The sequence below is a fragment of the Heterocephalus glaber genome, unplaced genomic scaffold (assembly GCF_053883595.1).
Source record: "Heterocephalus glaber isolate CG9 unplaced genomic scaffold, H.glaber_assembly_v1.0 deba00001600, whole genome shotgun sequence".
Lineage (NCBI taxonomy): Eukaryota > Metazoa > Chordata > Mammalia > Rodentia > Bathyergidae > Heterocephalus > Heterocephalus glaber.
Window position 1 is genome coordinate 44,666,614 of NW_028258372.1, and position 22,442 is coordinate 44,689,055.

At 52.9% G+C, this 22,442-nt stretch overlaps 2 protein-coding genes and 1 long non-coding RNA gene across 12 annotated transcripts in view; 1 reads left to right on the plus strand and 2 right to left on the minus strand.

The window, feature by feature from the left end:
• Nucleotides 1-21,288, minus strand: part of Lamb3 (laminin subunit beta 3) — a 58,236-nt gene extending 36,948 nt beyond the window's left edge. Inside the window, exons 1-3 of one of the 8 annotated variants that reach the window (XM_087194007.1) lie at nt 6,224-6,448; nt 1,315-1,439; nt 1,031-1,221 (exon numbers count right to left, since the gene is read on the minus strand). In XM_087194007.1, coding sequence (XP_087050133.1) covers nt 1,031-1,103 — 73 coding nt within the window. In that variant the 5' untranslated portion in view covers nt 1,104-1,221; nt 1,315-1,439; nt 6,224-6,448. Of the gene's footprint in view, nt 1-920; nt 1,222-1,314; nt 1,691-1,732; nt 1,750-6,223; nt 6,449-21,099 lie in introns of those variants that run through there. The other 7 variants (XM_087194008.1, XM_087194009.1, XM_021242409.2 and 4 more) reach the window with 7 other exon arrangements.
• Nucleotides 10,877-20,504, plus strand: LOC147823201 (uncharacterized). The gene is made up of 2 exons (XR_015444433.1): nt 10,877-11,861; nt 12,553-20,504. It is a non-coding gene; the product is annotated as an uncharacterized LOC147823201 (long non-coding RNA).
• Nucleotides 19,771-22,442, minus strand: part of CUNH1orf74 (chromosome unknown C1orf74 homolog) — a 109,607-nt gene continuing 106,935 nt past the window's right edge. For all 3 annotated transcript variants that reach the window (XR_002388597.2, XR_015444432.1, XR_015444431.1), the window contains 2 exons: nt 21,100-21,294; nt 19,771-19,896 (listed from right to left, as the gene is read on the minus strand). The gene's annotated coding sequence lies outside the window, so the exon portion shown is untranslated. The remainder of the gene's footprint in view (nt 19,897-21,099; nt 21,295-22,442) is intronic.

Sequence of the window (22,442 nt, forward strand, 5' to 3'; positions counted from 1 at the left end):
GGGCAGGCTTTCTGCAGGGAGAAGAGCAGCAGGAGGCCCAAGGGCTTGTTTGGGCCTTGAGCGAGGGCTGCACTTCCTCATCCCAACTGCAGCCTCAGCCCAGCCCGGCCTACAGGCCCCAGAGTGAAAGGCTCAGCAGCCAGGGCCCAGAGGCGGCCTCTCTCCTGCCACCGGCACCATCTCCACTGTCACCCAGCCCCTCGGACGCTGAGGCTGTGCTGACCACAGTCCTAAGCTACGCAGGCAGCTGGGGCACAGCAGGGAGAGAGATCGGGCTGGCATTTCAAGAAAAGCAAGAGATGATTTCCTCTGAACTAAAAGCAGCCCAGGATGTCTCCCGTTATAAGCCAGGCCTCTGAGGCCACCGGCCAGGCTGGAGGCTGGGAAACTCCACCTGTGCCCTCACGCTGTCCCTCTACCTCCATCAGACACCAGATCTGCCCCCAGGACAGCTGCACACTCCCTGGGCTGGGGTGCAGGACAGGGTTGGCAGGGCAGGGCAGAGCTGGATCTGCGAGCATTTCTGACATTTTTAAATCCTAAGGCCTCGAAGCCTTCCTTCAACACAGCCCCAGGAGAGTCAGGGGTCCTGCTTGGGGGCCTGGACGCTGAGGTCCTCCGGCCGAGTCGGGCCCACACCCGCCCGCACTGGAACCCCCAGGTCGAGGCCCTCTGAGCCGGGCCAGCCCACCTCCCACTCTCTTCGGTGCTCACCCGGATCTAAAGCTCTTTCTTCTAGTCACCAGGCACTTATTAGATATGAAAGAGCAATCCAAACACTCGAAGATATTTTACCCAGTGCTCCCAGGTGAGCTCACTCAGCGAGCTCCTAGGACAGGAATGAATCAGGCCCTTACTGCGGCCCAGGTGCCCGGAGCTTCTCCCGCCCCGCCTGGGGCAGGCAAAGGCAGGTAACGCACCTGCACCTCCCCGAGCTGCTGCTGCTCCTTCTCCAACAGCCTCTCAGAGAGCTCCCTGGAGATGTGGGGGTCTCCTCTCTTGGCACCGAAGTTTTAAAGAACAGCCTTACCTCTGGAGACTCCCTGGCTGGGCGTGGCCCCACGGCGGGCGGGTCCCAGGAATCTGGCCGCAGTCACGCCCATCCTTCCTCACGCACCCCACCCCAGACGGGACTGGGCAAGTGGCTGGGTCCCAGAGGCCTCGAAGCCAGCTCCACGGTATCTGCCTGCCTCTAGGTGCCCCGAGTGCTGGAGGGGGCCGCTGCAAACGGAAAGCACCAGGCAGATGTCCATGATGATCGGAGAGCAGGCTCCCTGGGGGGGGGAAGGCCCTGCATCCCCACAGGCAGTGTACCTGGCACTGTCCCAAGGCCGGGAGGGGTCAGCTTCCCTCTGTCCTGGGCCACCGTGGACAGATCAAGCAGAGGCACAGAGACCAGAGCTCATACACAATGTTAAAGCCCCACATGCACCACCGGCCTGGAAAGTGAGAGGCCCAGTGTCCAGGAGTCTGGAAAACACCAGACCCTTCTCCGGGAGAGGGGAAGATCCTGGATTCTTGGGAAATTTGGCGGAGTCTTGCACGGGTCAGGGAGGGGGTCGGAGCTCACCTCACCCCGGGGAAGTTTGACAGTAAGGAAGAGGAGCTCAGCTCAGGGCTGGCAGGCAGCCCAAGGACAGGTAACTGCCTGAGTCACTGCCCAGCTGCGGCGGCTGGGCTCCAGCCCCACCCTCCTGGCAGGAATGCTCCCCTGGAGGGTCAGAAAACAGACCTGCCCGGAGTGCAGGGAAGGCTGAGGCACAGTTGGACTAACGTCTCAGCAGCCTCCCGCCGGCCGGCCGGCCATCCCCGAGCACACAGCTGCCTTTGTGGGACCCAGTGAGCTCCGGCCCTGGACTTGGAGCCGCTCCACGGGCAGCAGCAGGCCCAGGTCTCCTGGCTGTCTCACAGAGCACTGTTCCCAAGGCTGGGTCACAGGGCTTTCCCGGAGCGCTGGAGGTCACCCAGGCCCGTCGTGGCCCTGCAGCGCCCACCCTGGCATCGCATCGGAACACGACTCCGCTAAGCTGCAGTGCAGTGGGGACCCTTGACCTGTTCCAGCACTGCCAGTGTCTCCCACGGGAAGTCTCTACACTGGAAGGTTACGCCGCAGAGCAGAACGCACTGTGAGAACCCTGAAGGGAGGAGCAGAACTTAGGCTTCTGTGGATTCAACTGGGCCTAACTTCTGGCTTCTAATTTAGCACAAGTTCAGGTGCAGTGGGGAAACCATAATTAGCGACGGGCAGTATGGGCAGTAAGCTGTTCAGATGTGCAACCAATACTGCAATAGATAAATGCTGCCCTTTCGCTGTGAGCAGCCCATGACATCTGGCTCGGCTCAGCAGTCAGAGATTGTGCAAACAGCTTCCCTCTGCCTGTCCCTACAGAACAGACCCCTAGGGCCCCTGCAGGAAAGCCGGGCCTCTGACACTCCTGCCTTCGGAACCCTCCCACCCTTCAGTCCCTTTCTCTCCACTCCCCAAACTTCCGGAACTCAAGGGGAAACTTTCATCCTCGGCCCACCAGCAGAGGATGTGACAAAGAGCTCAATAATAATTAACTCAGCAGAAGAGAGCAGTGTTGCAATCCGAGAGGGGCAGCAGCGGCCTCAGCAGGAGTGGCCGGGACCTCTTAAATCTTCCTGCCCGCCTCGCCGAGACCCAGAGCCCAGCTAAGTAAGCACTGGGTGTCTCAGACTGCACAAGCTGGGGCAGATCCTGCTGGTTTGGCTTCACAGAAGGAAAACACCAGTTGTGCTGAGGGACGGGGCACCCTGTCGAGTTCCGGCAGCTGTTTATGCAGCCCTCCAATGCGGCCCGCTCTTCAGGGGCACGGCTGGCTCCAAGTCAGAGTGCCATCCCCAGAGAAGTGCGGGTGCCAGCGCAAGCTTCGGGGTGTCAAAGCCCGCTGTGTTCAGAGAGGAGTGCCCTAAACCAGGGCCCATGGCTCTGCCAGCGTCCAGCCAGGGCTCAAGGAGAGCAGGGGATGCGCCCAAGCCCCCAGCTCCTCTCCCAGGCCCTCTGCCCACCACCTCCTGCTCCCAAGCGCTCGCCCCCAACTCCACGGAGTCTGGGCTCAGGAACCCATGCTCCAGAAATGGCAGTGAAGTCATCCTCCACTCCTGTTTTTCTTGCATCCACACCAATCTACCCACAAATTGTTAGGTCCCCCTTCCAAAAGTAACCAGAATCTGCTTCATCCCTCCTGGCTGAGCCTGTCTGCCTGGAACTTCTGCATCAGCCTCTCCAGAGTCTTCAGCCAGACCCCAAAACAACGGGCCACTTACTTCCCTATCCAGAACCCTGCACACACATGCACACGCCCAGGGTCAAGCCCAAACCCCTTGCCATGAGCCTGTGAGGCCTGCAGGGCCCCCACCCCATTCCCTGCCCGCCTCTGTTGCTCCCTGCCCTCTCGCCAGGCACAGGCCTCTTACTGTGTTTCCAAATTGCCAATGTTCTGATTTCAGGCCTATCAGCTGTGCCTGCCTCGTGGATGCTCATCCCCTGGACAGCTGCAAAGCCATCACTGTGTTTTAGTCTTTGTTCAAATCCCTAGCTTCCTGATGAGGCCTACTCTGACTGCCCCACTTAGAACTACAAACAGCTTCCCTGCCAGGCGAGAATCTGTTCCCTAACCTTAGCATTCCCACCATGGTACTGGTGGGTTTTTGATTTTTTTAAATTTTATATTTTTGGCACCTTCTAACCAATTATACAATTTATCTGTCGTGTTTATTTTCTGTCCTCTAGCAAGGATGCAAGGCTCAAGAAAGCAGGGATTATCTCTATTTTGTTCACCCCTGTTTTCCAAGTGCCTGGCACATAATAGGTGTTTGATATTTGTGGAATGAATGGGTTCACACTGAAGAATCAGTAATTGATAATAGTTTAATGAGTCCCTCGTGCCTTTTTTGCATAGCTGCATCTTCAAAGAGGCAGTGCACCAGACAGCGTTACTAAGAGTGGAAATTCATGGCCTGGCCAGCTACCGCGGGGTCTTTTCTGGGGCACTGACTCAGACTACAGAAATGTAACCATGGCACCTTCTTCCCTGCTTATCACTCCTGGTTGTGTCTCTAACGGACTGGAGGGTGGAATTAGAAGCTACTGCTTCCATTATCTACCTGTCAGGCTCAAGGCGTGCAAGTTGATCAGCCATTGATTAGTGAGCAATCGAGAGACAGGGGTCAAAGGAAGGTGAAGGAAAGGTGGGCAGACTGAGAGAGGAGAAGAGAGCCTGCCCCTACTGTGACCCCCAGGTGCAAAGGAAGGGGCATGACTCAGGCTTGAGCACCGGCTGCGCACGGTGAGTCACAGCTGAGTCCTCGTCTGTGGGACAGGGTGGGCTCCAGCCTCCGCCTTGGAAATGCGCACGTGACTCAGGCTGGTGTGGCCTCGCATGCTGGTAACCAGGCAGTGGGCACCTCTCGTGCAGCCTCCCCAGGAAGTAGAGAAGGTGGGCCTGGAATGCCGTGAGATACAGGTGAGAGCCAGTGTCTGCCGGGGTGGCTGCAGGCAGGACAGAAGCCTAGGTGACTTCACTCCTCACCCTCCCTCTCCGTGAAGCTGAGTAACTGACGATGGAGCTCCAGCACTCAAGTTCTTAACGGCTGCAAGAGATGTTCCCCTCTCCTGTGCTCCTGTCTCCCCGTCACTAGTGCATGATGGCAGAGTCTGCCAGATTCAGGGTTTCATGCCTCCCAAACTGTACCAAGAGGGACATCTCAAAACCTCTTGGTGCCCTCATTCCAGTCTTCCGAGCACTGGTGCTGGCTGGGGCTCCAGGGGTTGGGTGGTGCTAGTGCTGTAGCAGCATCTGGAACAGAGAGCCCCAGTACCTCCCAAGGGCCACCTTCCCCTGTGCAGGCACAGGCCACAGGGGCAGCTCTGGCAGCAAGGTTTCCTGCTCACCCTGGCGGGCACTGCTCCAGAAGGCAGCACACAGGAGCGGGCTGGGCAGATCAAGCAGAGGGCATGGTGAGAGCATGACACAACTTCGCCCCATCAAAGGACACGGATGCCCTGCCTGAGGTCAGGCTCCTGGCCTGTCTCAAAGCACACCGCAGATGCCTCACCCTCCTGAGAGGCACTGCCCAGTGTCGCCTGCAGTGTGGTGGAGCCACATGCCGACCCGGGGCTGGTGAGAGGCTGGTCCGGGCTGATCCAGGGCTGGCCAGCTCCCTGAGAAGAGGGAGGACTATCCGGAAGCTCCTGCCACCTCCAGCCCTTCCCAGATCCCCAGTCCCCTCCAGCAGACAGGTTGGCCCATGGCCACGCTGCCCCTCCACCCTCCACGCCCCCTCCCTCCACTGGGCTCAGCCCTTGACCTCTGGGAATTAGGTTCTCGGGACCTGCGTCCAGAGCCAGTGGACTTTGGCCAAGGATTTGCTGTGGGGAGCTGGCCGTGTGGCTGTGGCCCAGCCTCACTGAGGACAGAGACCTGCAACTGTCTGGGGGCAGCATGTACCCCCTGGGCAGTCAGCGCATCCCAGGGGGGGGGAGCGTGCTTGGGGGGGGCACTGCATCCTGACATCTGCTCCCTGACCTACCACAGGGCTGCCCCCGGGACTTTAAAATCCTAAATATGGCCACGAAAGGGCCACTAAGGAGACAAACTACAAGTCCCAGTGTTCAAATTGGCATCCGAGGGCTGAGTACGAAGAAATAAGCGTCTTGAGATTTGCTGGGATATGGCACGGGCATCTGGCCGCCTGTCTGGAAGCAGCAGCTTCAAAGGCTTTTAATCAGCACCTCCACCGTGGCCACGCTTTGAGCTATGTGTGGTTTTGACCTAGCTCCTCCTCTGGTGCTCAACAGAGGCAAAACTCAGGAAACTTGGGAGCTCTAAATGTAGCTCAATGGTAGAACATGCACTGAGCATGCACGGGGCCCTGGGTTTCACCCCAGCATAAAAAAAAAAAGAAACCCTTGGGCGAGCCCCTCTGCAGGCCTCACCCGCATCACTTGCCAATAAAGGGGTGGCTTCCACTGGCTCTGACCCAGGCTGCCCCTCAGCGCCACACAGAGAACCGAAATGTCACATGCCGAGGCCAGGCCAGACAATGCCAGAGATCTGGACAGATCCTTAGAGGGGTCTGAGGCTCAGCCAGGCTTGGGGACCACCGAAGCCCCTCCAGCCCCGGGTGCCCTGCCCTCAGGGTGGGGCCCAGGACAGACTTTAGAGCGAGAGCTTGCAGGTGGTTCCAGTTCCACACTCACCAGCTGGGGGGCTCTGGACAACCCCGTTAGCCTCCAGAGCCCCATTCCTCCGGAAGGAATCAGCCAAATCTACCTCACAGACCTGGTGACCATAAAGGAAACAAGCCAGGCATGATCCTCAGCGAAGCGTGCGGCTGGGCACTTCCGCCCAAATGCTAGGCAGTGAGCTCACTGAAGCTGCTCCCCGCCCTCCCTGGAGGAGCCCCTGACCCCTTGCATATCCACCCTATGGGTGGCAAACTCCCCAAGGGCCAGGACGTGGACTCCAGGGAAAAGAATCTGCTGCAGCCGCTCCCTAGTCTGGGGGGTGGGGCTACGCATCAGCATCCAGGCAGGAACAGGAGGGAGTGTTTACCAACACAGAGGGCAGAGGGCGAACCAGCCTGTGTGGCCTGCAAGAGACAGGAAAACTGGAGAAGGGTCAAGGTCAGGGCCAGTCTGGGCGGCAGGCTGCATGAGCTCACAAGTGCCCAGCACGGCTGCGGTAGCAAAGGAGAGGCGCTGCCTCTCCCCGGCCTCCGCCTCCGCAGCGCAAAGCCTGCTCAGGCGCCCATGCCCAGCCGGTGCTCCGCCGATCTAATTCTTTCTTCTTAGAACAGAATTCAAAACTGACCCTTTGGATTGAAAATATTGATAATTAGCTTTTCACAGCTGTGAAACATGTTTATGAGATGCTTTTAGGGGGCAAACTTGCATAAAATCTACTTAACTCTAAAGGAAAAAACTACTCAGGGAGATAATATCCAAAAGCGTCCGTATTTCCCAACTCTTGCTGTTTCTGTTCCCTCATCTCCCACAGGGCGTGTTTTAGTGGAACATGACAGTGAAGAAACAGGAAGGTGCGTGGCTTGCGTCTTCCATAAGTCACCTTGATGACCCTTCCTCCCTCTCCTCGGCTGTACCCCGAGTCTCCCCCTCTGCCCTACAGTGAGAGTTTGCGCTGTGAGGCTTCTACACGGCTGCAGATCGTGCACGATGTGGTTTTCCTTTCCGACGACGTACTGTTTCTGGGGGCCGTTAGACGCGTTACGCCACGTTATGTCAGAAGGGCACTGGACAGGCTTGCCCGGTGAGGCTGCGGGCTGACAGCCACGTGGGGGAGAGAAGGCGCGCAGGGGAGGCGGAGGCTGACTTGCAGCCCCCGAGCCCGGCCTCCTGCCTATGCCAGTCTGTGTTGGGGCAGAGGGCGGGGTCGGTTCTCCTGCACTGGGGAGCGAGAAGCTGGACAGTTGAAACCACTGCCCTCCCCAAGGGTGCCTCTCTCAGGGTAAGGCCACCGATTCTGAATTCCCCACCTCTCACCCAGAAACTGCATCCCCAGCACCTCACACTGTTCAAGTGTAAAGGTCCGTCCACGTCTGATGGTGACGTTCTATCTGCCTCTCTCGTGTATGTGCACTGTGCCCAACAAGAAACCACAAGCTCCCGGTGGCGAGGACTGCCACGGAAGATGCAGGAATGCCAGCCAACTCTGAGTCTCCGGTAAACCAGGAATCTGTGGGTGGTTTGAGGTGGCTCCGCACACTGCATGGGATATACCTATACTGAATCATTTCTCACCGTTTATCCACAATTCAAACTTTACTGGGCTTCCTGGCTTGTTATTTGCTAAGATCTAGCAAGCTGGCTTGCAGTTAGTTGTTCACCCTGACCCTAACTTGCAGACTCTCCTAACCCGGTCACCTTCATCTGTCGGACATCTCAAGTGTGGCCTGGCAGGGAACAAGGGTGCCCTGGTCTCCAGAACCCCTGATGGCATCATGGCCTGGGCCGGGCCGGGCCCCCTCGTCACAGGCCTCGGGTGCAGACCAGAGAGGAGTGTGTGCTTCTGCTTCTTACAGGTGTGTTCACGCCTCTCTTTAAGTGCTACTCCACCAAAAAATAGCTGTGTGTCTTCTGAAAAGACCAGAAGAGAATAAAATGCCTTTCCACCCCTTGCTGTGCCGCAGGCTCCGCTCTACACAGCGCACTTCAACAGGGCCGCAGTCCTTGCTGCCGGCTCACTGAGAGACTTCTCCAGCGCAGTACTGCTATGTGGTTCGCCCAAGGCCAGAGAGCGAGCATAATACGCTGCCATAATAAATCAACCACAAAATCTCAGGTTAATGTAACAAGTGTCTGTAGCTCACACAAAGTAATACGCAGGTCAGCGTGGGGGGCTCTGCTCCATCAACTGCTCAGCGACTTCTGCCATCTGCTGCTGCACCAGCCAGGACACAGGGCCCTGGAAGCGAAGGCCGCTGGACTTCGAGGGCACGGACTCTCCGGTGACTGCATGCTTCGGCCCGAAATGACTCAACCGCCTTCCGCTCCCCTGGCCAGAACCTCCCAAGTCATCCTGCTGTTTGTGCACAGGAAGAAACCACAGCAGAACTTGGTGAACATGGAGTTGTCTCTCACAGCCAGCACGCAGCAAGACCAGAATTCCACCACAGATCTCACGCTTCCAAAGCCTCCTCTACCACAACTTTTGGTCTCCCAAGTTGATGCCATCTGTTTGCCTGGAAGAAAATGTCATGCAGAATGATTTGTAGACTGTGACGCCTCAGAGACTGGCAAAAACAGTGGCTGTGGTGAGATGTCTTACATTTTCTAAACCTGTCTAGGAGACCTATATGCCACTCCGGTGCTAAAGCAAAGAAACACTGGGGTGAGGTAAATCCTCAAGCAGAAGATTCCGGGGCGTCTGTTCACTCAGCACTGCAAAGTTCCTTCGGTCCCAGGCACACTGGAGAAGCAGCCGCTTGGTGCGCTGTGTCCCAGTTGGCTTTTGCAAGTGTCCCTGCTGGTGGCTCGGTAAACTCTACGTGAAGGCGCACAACAACAGAAAGTCACCTCCAGGTCCAAGAGAAAGCTGGATGGGCATGGCCCATGGGGAGAAAAGTCTCCACTGAGGAGGCACTCGGGAGGCCCTGGCTGAGCACTAGCTCCCCGAGCACTGTGGGCGCCCCGGGGCCTGGGGAAGGAAGAGCAGGCTGTGCTCCGCAGCCTGCCCCACTGCCCTGTCCGCGTACTGGGGCTTCTCCCAGTCCACCCACACCCCCACAGCAGGCCTGTGCACCTTCCCGCTCTGACTTCTCAAGCCAAACATGGCTGGAGCAGGTTGCCCAGTCCTGGATTTGTGCCATTTTCACAACGTGCGCATGTACACGCTTGCACAGACACACACACCTTTGTACTTCACTCCCGCGCTCTTGGTTTTGGCTTGTGCTCCCTTTGCTGTGAGCTAGATTTGGCACGGATCCGTCCTGTGCACTGCTCCTCATCTCCACGTCAAAGTCCAAAGACCCAAGGCAGAGTCTAGCCACGGAGGCCGCGCTGGGGCCTGACCCACAGCGCCTGACTCACCGACCCACCTGCTTGGTCTGACTCTGCGTCTTCACCACCCCAACACGCCACACAGCTCTGCTGTCTGCACCGCCTCTTGCTTGCCTTTGGCCTTTGCAAAATCCTATGCAAGAATCAGAGCTAATCCATGAACTTGGGCGCCTTTTATAAATTCTTCTCAAACTCTGGCAGCAGATGTATCTGTATAATCCAGTCAGCAGTTTGCATACTTACGTATACTCACGTGCCATTATTTTATGATTTGTCCTAAACATGCAATGTAAACTCCTCAAGATCAAGGATATCCCTTGAGTGTACAGCTTCATGTTTATACAACAAGTAGGTGCTCAAGAAAGATACTGATTTATCAATGTGATTCTTGGGGCAAGGGAAACCCTAATCACAAATATTACTTGAGGAACATGATGCCAGGAAGATCTCTTTCCTCTCTCTCAAGACTCCTCTGTTACTCGGAGAGAGAAACTCTTTCCTCTATGAATTGGAAGGAATGTGAGAACCACACATCCACAGATCCCAAATCCATGTGGCCTTGAGGCAAGTGCCAGATTTTTATTCTGTCTCCATCGCTGGTGCTTCGGGCTGGCAGGACGGGGCCTCAGTTTGATGCTAATGTGCTATCTGGGACTGAAATAGTCTTTGGGTGGGGCCGTGGATCTAGGTTGGAAGCTTCAAGCCCCAGCATTTAGAACCTTGAGAAGTGGAGAAGAGGGAGGTTCAGATCTGGTGGAGAGGAAGGCACAGATGGACCAAGGGCCTAACAGTGCCGGAATCCATATGCTTGTTATAAGGATGCTCTGTCTCTCCCAAAGAATCGGAGCCTGCGAAGCACAGGGTCTATCAGCCACTGCCTGCTCTGTGCTGCCAATTATCACCGGCCCACTGGGAGGTTCTGACCCACCCCAGCCCTCGGCCATGAGTGCAAAGCCTAACGAAGTTTACTAAGAAATCTTCATGTGCCACATGAGGCCCAGGAATGCCCAGAGCAACCGGGGGCCAACAGTGTCCCGAGCCTAACTTGAGCACTGACGAGAGACTCCCTCGCCTACAGCCCTGCACACCTCCAGTCAGCTGTGTGTCTGCGCTTGCTGTCTGTGTCACCCCTGCAGATGTTCTGGGGACCCTGAAGCTGAGGTCTCACTCCGACACCCTCCACTCCCAGCTGTCTGGTCCTCACTTTCAGGGCCTGGACCTTTCTTCCAGTTTGTCATGTGTTAGCACATCTGACTTTTAACCCAGAATTGCACAACACCCAGAACCGTTCATTCACTGAACAGTATCTACCGGGTACCCAGGCGGGGCCGGGCACTCAGCCACACAGCAGCAACCAAGTCTGCACAGCCTCGGTTCACGGGAAACCGCTGTGTCATGGGACCGACACATGGACACATAACTACCACAGTCCGTTAGTTCTGCAACCAGAATGACCCAACTTCTTCAGCCAGTCGGGATCACTATGACCCCAGCACCATTCTGAGAGTTCCCAGGTGAGAGTCTCACAGGCACATGCATCCTGGTTGCGGCCCTCCTGCAAGCTCCTCCAGCTCCCTCAGGCCCGTTTCTCCGTGCTGGGCCCAACCCCTCCAGTCCAGTTTGGCCCCCAGCCTTTCCTCCAGGGCCCAAAGAACAAAACGCACAGCTGCTGAGTGTAAGAAACCACACTGAAAATGTGGAAGTGATTCAGGGAAACTACAATCTAAAAGCAAACTATCAGCTTTTGCTGTCCCGGAGTCTACCCAGCTTCATGGCACATTCCTGCTCCCATCTCCCTCCTTGGCCCTGAGCCTCGGTTGTTGGAACCAGGCCCTCCCTCCTCGAACAGGAAGCCTCCCCTCTGTGAAGGAAACTCCTTCTCCCAGCCCAGGCCAGGAGACGCCTCTGGCGGGGCGACAATGCACACCGGCCTATCTGGCCTGGGATTACTGTCCCCTCCACTTGCTCACAGAGCAGCCTGCCTTCACTCACTCTCCATTCTGAAAATACTTTCTGAGCACTTACCTTGTACAAGGTGTTGTGCTAGGTAAAAGAAGATACTGCAGCAAACAAAAGAGACAAGACCCTGTCCTTGGAGATAAAGAACAAAAACTAAAACTAAACCTAAGCATTACAGATTTCAACTCCAGGGAATATTTTTTACAATCAGGATGACAGGATACTTAGGAGGCCTCAAGAAGGTGAGCGTGCCACTCTGCAAAGGATGAAGACAAATCTCTCTGAGGAGGTGACACCTGTGATAAGCTTGAAAGATTCAGGGCCAGATTTCTCAAGGCCAGCTAAGCATTTAAGATAGCAGGTAAGGGAACCAATGTGTGAGTGTTTGAGTGTGTGTGTGTGTGTTTTACTGAGGACTGAACCTGTGGCCTTATGCGTGCCAGAAAGTGCCAGCACTGAGCTGCATCCCTAAACTTTTTTGTTCGATTTCTTTCAAACAGATTTTTGCCAAATTGCTGAGGTTGGCCTAGAGCTTTTGATTCTCCTGCCTCAGCTTTCTGAGTAGCCAGGATTACAGAATGCACCCCTACACACTGTGGGGCACCAAAATTACTTCTGAAATTTTTTCTTATTATCTCAAAAAAGACAGGAAGTATGCACCTTAAGAAAATCTAGAATTCTATCAGTCCCTCTCTACACTAAAAGTTTAATATTGTTTTTATTGACATCGGAAGGGAGGAGGACTCAGGCTCAAGGCCCAGACAACACCGGAAAGGGTTGCTTCAGGCAGAGGAAGAGGGAGCCCAGCTGCCCAAAAGTCGCACAGAAGTCCCAGGCAAGAAGCAGCTTGGCTCCTCCCTGCCCCCTGGAATGGGTGTGGCAGGGAGACCAACAGGCTAGGTGGAGGGAGGGAGGGAGGGGCCCACAGGGCCAGGTGCACGGCAGTGGTTCTCAACCTGGTGAGGAGCAGAACTCCTTGGAGTCTCTCCCTCCTCTCTCTTCCGTCCTCACTTTCTCTTTCTCTTTCTCTTCCCTCTCTACCACTGCTGAAGGTGAGGATGTGGTGAGAAAACAGCTCATCTGACACCAAAGGGTCCTGCACCTTAGCCTTGGGCTGTGCCTCCTGAGTGGTAAGAGAACAGATTTCTGCGCTTGGCAACCCAGTTTGTATCTTCGCAGGACCACCTTCTTGCTAAGAGATCTCAAGTGTTTTTCAGGTCCTCAGGAAAGCTGCTCTAGCCCTGGCTCAGAGATAAACCCTGGCTGGCTTCTGCCAGTTCCCTTGGTCTCTCTGGGCTGTTACAACAAGATATCAGAATCTCATTTATCATGTTCTAGAGGCTTGGAAGCCCAAAATCCAGGCATCATCAGATTTGTACCTGGTGAGAGTTTGCTCTGTCTGGGTCAGATGGTGCCATCTGCTTGTATCCACACAAATAACTCCTTCCGGCCTCTCTTCTCAGGGCACTAATCCATCCTATTCATCACGATCTAGTCATTTTCCAAAGGTTCCACCTATTAATGCCATTGCACTGTGGATTAGATTTCAACATATGAATTTGAAGAGAACATAAACGTTCCTAAACTACCAATCCTTCACAAACTTAAGCATGCATCCGTTTCACATAGAGAATGTTTTAAAACACAGATGGCTGCCCCTTCCATCTAGAATTTCTGATTCAATGGATTCGGGTAGAACCCAATAAACTGCATTTGTAACAAGTTCTCAAGTCTTGCTACTGCTGGTTTTAGGGAGAATCTTTGAGACTCACTGGGCCAAGTATGTGATGCTAAGAATTTCCTTCGAAAGTGGTCCTAAGGAGGGCCATGTGACCCAGTTCTGCCCATTGAGAAGAATCACTGGGGTCATCCTAGGTGTCAAAAGACAGAATTAAAACAATTTAAAGATCTTAATTGACTCCATTTTCAGATCTGGAATCTGGCAATACTTCACTCCACAAAATAAACTGTGTTCTGATGGGCTGACCAGACAGGATGGTTTTACAAAGAAAGGCTGAAAAAAAGCAGAAACAAATGAACAAAGTAGACTGGTCATCTCCAAGTTACTTTCCTTGTAAGGCAGGAAGACAACAATAGCAAAATAACTGATGAGTTAGCCTTGGGTTATTTCTCCTCACTTCTTTTGAGAAAGGATTAAAGCAGTGAAAATACTATTATCATGCCAACTGAAACTGGCCTATTTGGGAAATATGACTATTATCTCTCAAATCCTGATTTCTCGGGATGCCAGATAAGTGATTCAGTTTCAGCTTGGTGATGTGGAACTCTGCCATGAGCGACTCCTTTTGATTTTTAGCTTGGTCTCTTGGGCCCAATGCTGGTGCCCAGTCCAAAACAAAGATCTCTTTTATTCACTGTGGGAAACGTTTCCTTGCTGATAAAAAAAAAAAAAAAAAAGAACAGTCTGTCTTCTTCCATTGGGTGCTGTCATCTGGAATTGGTATCTGAAGTTGTGGCAGCTCTCTTGGGACACTCGGAGCTAGACTATGGCAATCCACGCTGAAAGGGAATGAGCCTGCACTCTGGAGAGGGTTAAACTACTGAATTAACCAATCCCGGAATCCATGTCTTTGGAAAAATATGTTTTTCTTACTGTTTAAGTCATTTTAAATTAGATTTTCTTACTTGTGGCCCACAAGCAGCCAAACTTATTCATGGACTCCCAAAACCCTAATCCAAGGGCCGGGGATTTAGCTCAGTGGTTTCGGTGCCTGCTGCGCAAGCGCAAGGACCCAAGTTCGATCTCCAGTACCAGGGGAAAAAAAACAACAAAAAAACCTTAATCCAGGATGATGCAGACAGGCAACTTCGTATAGAAAGAATCTGGGATGATTCCTCCTTGTCAGTGTGAGAAAAGATCAGCCAGAGGGGTACTGATGCAGAAGATGTGGTGGTTGGAATATGGACTAAGTTGCTTCTATTTTACCAATGCATGATATAGGAAAGAAAAGCCAGTTTAAGAAGAGGGGAGAAAGTATGAGGAAATGCATTTTAAGGAAGTAATCCAAGTAACTGACTTGGGCAGCAATAAATTATGGTTACATGCCCATTTAAGATTTGTAGTCTTAAATATAATGCACAGGCAGCCTGCTGGGTGATAAACTGCTTGGACGCAGGTTTACAGAGAGCAGAGCTGCCTCTGGCCATGGCTTAGCCTTCTCAGTGAACCTAAAAGAAACAGTAGGGCAAAGCTGTCCAGGTACCTCTAGGGTGTTTCTGATGTCGGGCCATCAAATCAAAGCAAGACTTGCCCCAGTCCTCCCCACATTTTGAGTTGATTTTGTCCTGTCGTCACAGCAGGGGCCCCTAGCCAGTGGTTTCCATTCCTTTTCCACTGCCACCCACATTCCTTGCCACACTGCCACCTCCACCTCCAAAGTCAGCCAGGGAGACGCTCTGTCCCTGAATCCTTCCACACTTTGAATCCCTTCATCAGGAAAAGCCCGCCCAGCTCCTGTGAAGGGCCCATCTGAGAGGTCCATTCGTCTGATAACATCCCGTTCATGACACAAGCTAACCAGGTGGGTGACTGTCCCATCACTGCCGTAAGTCCCAGACACTTTATGGGGATTATAACAGGGGCAGGTATGAGGTGGGCAATCTGAGAATACTGCTTATCATATTATAAATGAACTCTTTACATGAAGAAGGCTCCCAGCCTAGATTCTGAATATGTGGGAGGAAAATATTTTGTGAGTCACCCCTGAACTGAGCCACTCTGAAGCTGATGTAGAAAAAAAGAACCACTGTTGTTTCACCACCAGCCTCAGGCAGTCACGGGTGGCCCTGCTTTGCTTTCTACCCTTTTCCCTTTGACCTCAGTCCCCTCCTGAGTTGATCTCTCTCATTCCCAGTCACCCCTGACTCATTTAAACCTCTCCAATCCCCAACTCCAGACCCAACCTTATAGCTCCTGATTCATGAGTCACATACAACTGTCTGACGACCAATTTTGCCTCATGTCCCACTTATTAAGCCCAAACTCAATAAATCCAAAATGAAACTCATTTGTTTCCTCACCAGGTGAGTTCTTCCTCCTCTCTTTCCCAAACCCGGGAGTCACTCCAGACTCCTTCCACTTCTGCAGCACAAGTCTGTGAGCCATCTGATTCATCGCTCAAATCTGCCTCCCTCTGTCCCGATTGCCTGTCCTAACCCAGCACCTCAGTAGTAACATCCCACCCCCTCCCCAGCCCTGCCCCACTGGTATCCATGCCCTCTACGCCACAGCAATCTATCTGTAGCCAATCTTGCTATCTCAGACTCTAACTCACTAGTCTTCCACTGCCTAGAGTACAGCCAATTCTAAAACAAATGGATAGCTGCATATTAGACACCTCATGAACTACAACTTACACTAGCTCTGAGTCACTGTACCAAGCACGACAGAGACAGCCCGTGCCCTAGCGAGGCTTACAGTTCTGTGATGGAAACGGACAACAGAGTTCAAGTAGGGAAAGTGAGGTGGCTATGGAAGGTGCATCCAGGAGAGCAAGCCTCCCCTACGTGCAGGGAAGGTGTCACTGCGCAAGAAGAGGACAATGCCACTCGGAGGAGGAGTAAGAGTTCTCCAGATGCCGCCTGCCTCACAAGCACAAGGTCCCGAATTCGATCCCCAGTACAAAACAAAAAAGAGTTCTCCAGATGAAGGAAGATGGGGAGAGTGCTCCAGATGGCAGGATCTGCAGTTGTAAGGGTCCTGAATAGCACGGATGCCATGTAGACTGAGGACAGAGGGATATGTCGTAAAGATGGGAAACAGACAAGCACAAGGTCATGGGTGGCCGTGTAAGGCATGCAAAGGATCTGGGGTGCTATCCAAAGGGCAGTGTGGGGATCCACTGAAAGAAACAAGAGGCGTATTCACTCGGTTTTTCTTTTAAAGATTACTCTGGGTGAGAGTGGCGTAGAACGAAACCGTCCTGACAGAGACACCGGCTTCAAGGCCGCGCTGAGTTCAGTAGATTATGGGGCTCAGATTCAGGGTTAGCAGAGGGAACAAACGGCAGATACAATTAATAGCTAGTTAAGGGGCAGAATGACAAGTCTTTGGGATCATTTACAAATGGGAGCTGAGAGAGAGGGGAGGGGAGTGAAGAAGAGATCCCAAGCTTCGGACCTGGTAGGTCCAGTCAGGGACGCTGAGACTAAGAAAGCTGGGGGTACGAGTTTATGGGGTTCACATAGGACATTTGGTGCTGCACATGCTAAGTCTGACGTTGGTAAGACATGCAAGTCAAATAGGGAGGGGAACACAGGTCTAGAGCTCAGATCTGCATGCAGAGGAGCCCTGCAGGTAGCTGAATCCCTCAGGGGCCCGAAGGATCAGAGGAGAGGCTCCAGAACTGAGTCCCGGAGAAGCGCTGGCGCAGGCAGGTGACAGGCAGATGCTGGATAGAGGCTAGGAGGAAACCCGAGGGGCGTGTGATAGCACTGCAGTGCTAAGGAGCATGTGCTTCTAGAAGAAAGGAGGGGCAGCCATTCCCAGGCACGACACACATCGATGACACACATCAATGACCGTGTACCTACCTGCTCATTATCTGGCTCCTCACTTTCCCGTATTTCATGAGAACACAATCTTTTTTTTTTTTTTTTCCAGGACCAGCGATCGAACTCAGAACCTTGCGCTTGCAGGCAGACGCATTGCCACTGAGCTAAATCCCCGGCCCCGAGAACCCATTCTTGATGCTGTGGCACCAACCTTGCCTCTTTGTCCTGCAGTACTCTCCTGTGGCTCCTCCCTTTTCAGAACAGTGCCCTTGCCAGCCTGAGCAGACCCTTTCCGCTGTCACCTATTGAACGCGTGTAACCTTCAGCACCCTAAGTACTCAGGAACCACTCATCTTAGGCCTTCCTTGTTTGTCCTCCTTCTCCCCAAGTTGAATCGATACAGTTCTCATTCTAGTCTGTTTCCCCCCGTCATCCATCCCTATTGCTACACTTATCCTGATTCTAATATTCTAATAACACATTTCCATTTCTTTGTCCTCTACTTCACTATAAGCTTCTTCAGGCCCAGGGCACTTTTTATCCTCCTGGATGGCATCCTCAAATGTGCCGGGCCTTCCTGGACCCAGGCAGTGGCCATGTCTTGGGGTGGCATAAAGGATCATGGGAATTGCTCACGTGTAGCAGGAGGCAGACAACTGAATAATAATGGCTAGCACGTATTGATTGCTTTGTTTGTGCCAGACGTCACTAAAGCCCTTGATGGGGTTCTAGCTCATTCTGCTTTCAGCAGACTCCATTTAATAGGCATTATTATCACTCTTATTTTACAGATGAGGAAACAGACATCAGAGAAGTTAAGTGTAGACTCTAGCAAGTGGAGAAGGTAGGACTTCGGCAAACTCAAGTCTGCTTACTCCACAGCCCTACAATCTTAGGTGCAACTAGCACTCAAGCATAAAGGAAGTTCCTTGCCCTGGTTCAGACGAGAGTGTGCTACAGCATCCAGAAGAGGCTGAAGGTAGCAGAGTGCTGGTGTTCTAATACACAAGCATGGCGGTGCACACGTCCACAGCCTGCCTGCCCCAGAGGCTGGGGCCTCTGCTTGACCAGAAGCCACGAGGGACAAAAGCTAATGTCTGTGAAGAGTCTATTCCTCAGTGATTTGTCCCAGGGGTAGGCTGCACGAGTGCCCCAGAGTGAGAGCCATGCCAGACAAAGTTGGAAGTGGAAGTGAAAGGTGAGGAGGCCAGAGCTGAGGGAACTAAGCCAAGTTGCCAGGTCTTGGGCAATTTTAGCCCCAAGGCTCTGAGCCAAGGACAGGCTACTATGCCTAAAATAACCTCCCAGGAGAGTCTTAACTGAGCATTTTTCAATCTCTATGCCAGCAGGACATTCAGATCAGTATAACTAATAGGGATTGGACCCCTATTATATGCTGGCACCACAAAAAATAGCAAGATTCTGTGTCCGGCAGAGAGGAAGCAAGCCCACGAGAAACAATGAGCCAGCTGTATGAATCGAGGTTCAGCACAATGCCAACCTGTGCAGCGGAACCACACAGGCCACTGAATTCACAGAAAGGAGGGATCCAGGTGTGCCGGCATGGGCAGTGGTGGCTTCCTGGAGCACGTGAACTCACACTTGGTCTCAGGAAGGAAGACAGGACAGAAAGAGGACAGCGTTTCAGGTAGGAAGAAAGCAGAAGTGAGCAGTGAGAGTTAGTGAGCACTGCTCTCCGCAGCGGTGAGAATGAGTTATTTCTTGGTCTGAGAAGAAAGCCCTCTGTGGAACAAAGGCTTCTTACAGGAGAAGAATAGGAGGTGAAGTTAGGCAACTAAGGAAGACCAATCCAAAGGGGTCCTAGAGGCTAAGAACAGTAGGTCATGCAAATTCAACATGCAGTTCAGGACTTCATCCTATGGGCAACCAGAAATCACCTCAAGCTTCCAACAGGCAGGTAATGATTTTCAAAATGAAATTTGGGGAAGATTCCTTTGCTCTTAGTGTTTGAGATGAATCAGAGGTAAACACTAACAGCAAAAGACTGTCCCTCAAGAAGCCAAATGCTTTTTTGAGTACCCACTAAAGCCTGAAAGCATTTGAGCATAATGAGCGCAATCTCCCCCACCCCTCACTCCTGCTGGACCTCCCGAGCCACAGGGGAGGCCATTGGTTCCCATGGTTACCTATTAAAGACCTACTATGTGCCAAGGGTTACGCTAGATGCTGGGGACACAGCAAAGAGAGAAACAAAGTTCCAGCCTTCTTGAACTTTATCCTCCAAAGGGCATGAAAGACAGTACAAAACCAAGCCAAGAATTCTATCAACATAAAGCCACATAAAAAAAAGCACTATAAAGATCAGTAAAACAGGGCACTGGGCAGAGACTGATGGGATAGAACAGTCTAGGAAAACCTTGCCAAGAAACTGACGCAATATTTCAAGCCCAGAGAGCCAATCTAATGGAAATGGTGCTACTAGAAGGAAAGATACTTGGAAAGGGACTTAGTTTGAAAGAAGACAACAGAATACAAAGAAGTCTTGTTTTAAGTGTGTCGAGTCTGAGATAACAGCAGGGTACCCACACAGACACAGAATGGTTTAAACCCTAAAACTCTAGCCACATGACTTGACGAGGAGATACAGGTTAGGCGCGTAAATTTTAAACCATCCACTTAGGGCTCAGTAATAGTATGAGCATCAGCACACCCTCCCCGCAAAGTTCATCAATATTTAAGCAGTAAGATGCCTTCCCTCTAAAACCAGTATGTATGAAATGAAAGTAACTCAAGGATTAAAAAATACTTTTACAGCGGGGTATAAGACATACAAATAGTTTTATCCTGCTCCAACAATGGTCCTTTCCCGCCAGCTCTCGGGAATTCCAAGGGCAGCGCTGGCTCTCTGGGGTAGCAAGAATCTGGTAACAAAATAATCATATTACTAACTGAGGCTGCACACAACAAACCGTCTGAAAGACTCCTCTCCCTGCATCTCCGGTATGCAAGGCCGGTTAGGGACAGCGCTTCCTCTCCAGTTCTCTCTTGGTACCCAGACCATGTTTGTCCTTTTGTGACTTTCCCCTCTGTAGACGGATGTGGGTGTTTCCATGTACAGAAGAAAGAGATTGGGGGGGGGTGTAAAACTGGCCCTTCAGCATGCCTAGGAAAGGCCAGAATCGCATGCCGAGATTGACACTAGGGCACTGGCGTGGTTGGGTGTGGCTGGAGTGTGTTGTGATTTAACCCAAGTGAGGTAGCAAGGGGGTAAAGCGTTCAGGGTGTAACTTCCCATGAATGGTGGCCAGAGGGGAGGCCCTCGGGAGATGACTGTGACTAGACAGTCAGGTGATCCTATGGCTTTATAAGAAGAGATCAGAAGAGGCGCACACACGTGCTCTCATGTCTCGTCATGTGATGCCCTGTGCCATATATAAGGACTCTGCCACAGGCCAACACGTGATGTGGCCCTTTGACCTTGTACCTCTAGAACCACAAGCCAAAATAAACCTCTTATCTTTGTAACTTACCCAGTCTGCAGTACTGCGTTATTAACAACAGAAAATGGACTAAACTGTGGAGGGGACACACTGTTCCACTCTGCTTAGAACTACTTCCATTTTCACTCTAAGTCCTGCATCTCAGAAAACCCCTCAACCCCAAAGAAAATAGGGTGTTTGGTCACCATGGCTGTGTCTGAGCTGCATGATGCAACACGGGGCTTTGCTCTCGGAGAGTGACGCCACCCGATGGATGTGCCCGCCCATTCAGTTCCAAGGCTTGGCCTGCCCCACCTCGGAATGGGTTCCAGTCCCCATCCAAGGAGCCGTGTTTAGAAATCCCCGAGCATGAACTGACGCTGGGGTCCTTGGCCTTCTATCCCATGACCTCCCACTTCGCCTCAGCTACACCTGAACCCCCAGACCAAACCCACCTGTGCCCTCAGGTGATGGCACTGCCGTCCCCTTCGCCAGCCCTGGACAGTGAGCTGGTGGGGGCTGGGAGCCAGTCAGGCTAGCAGAGGGGAGCAGGGAGCCCACTGGGGCGCTACACACTCTAGCACGGCCAGAGAAGGGAAAGGGGAATCCCAGGCAAACTGCAGCCTGCGCCTGTGGAAGACTCACTTTGCATCCCTGGGTTTCAGAAACGCAGGAAATACCCGGCCAGTTTTGGGTCTGAGGCTGGGCCAACTCGCCTCAGAACGTAACCCAGCGAGGGCCCCACCTGGGACACACATCACCCGCTCTTCTGGGAGCCGCCACGTGTCGGGCAGGTATGGGATGCTCCCCCATCCTTTCCACCGGTTATGAAAGAGTGCTCTGAAATGACAAGGAAAATTCAAAGAAAATGTCAAGAGTGAAATTAAATCTGGCGTGCTCCCTGGTTACACAATTTCCTGATGACAAGGTAGAAAGAACACAGGCAGGAAACACAACTGTTTAAGAATCATCTCCACTTGGCCCCATCACCTGGACTTCTAGAGTCCAGACTAAAACACAGACCCCTGCAGCTCAGTGGCCTTGACCAATGCCCACCCTCCAGTCCCCCCCTGAGCCACCAGCAGCACAGGCAGAGGGTAGCTGCTCCACTGCCTTTTTTGACTGAACAGTCTGGGAAACAACTTCAGCTGCCAAGAAAGACAGCCTTTCCCCAGGGCGGCAGGCTCGGCCGGAAGGTGAAGGCTGTTGCAAGACTGCGTCTCCGACCTTTCCAACTTTCTGGCCTGTTTGATTTCCCTTCCTGGCCCTGCCTCTCCCTCTCCGGGCCTAAAGCCTTTTGGCCTGTTTGTCTCTCCTTCCCCCCTTCCATAACTGGTGTATCAAGAACCACAGGGGATACAGCCTCGCCTCACGGGGGCTTATTTAATCCTAATCAACTATACCCTCATGCTTCCAGTGTCCCTCCTAGCGTCTTACCTGAACTGTCTGCTCTACACACACAGACACACACACACGCACGCACGCACCCATGTCCTACACGGGCTCTGGGCTGGTACAAAGAAGTAAAAGAAGGGAAATGGCAAAGAATTATTGAAATATTTCCTTTCTAGATGAGAAAATTTCTTACAAGGGCCGGTTCCCAAGGGCTTGCCTCCCAGCCCAACTTCACTTCTCAAGTGGGCGTGGGGACAGTTCGGGTCTGACGGCTGTTCCCGCACGTGCAGGGCACCTATACAAACACGTGCAGGTGGGACACTAGCAGACCCCTAGCTCACACACCTACCTGTGTGCGCTACAGGGGGATCGTCCCTATAAACCGACTGGCAAGGCGTGCACCTCTGAATTTAAAACAAATCGGGCAGGAAAGAAGCCCTTTATCCGATGCGTGGAGCTGTGTTCGGCTGACTACCCGAACCCTCCCCTCGCCTTCTCTCGGATCGCCCCACACCTGGGAAGGAAACAGCCCTTTCTGAATCTAATGACGTATTTCTCCCTTAGGGAGGAGCCCCAGATTCCCTCGTCAGGAG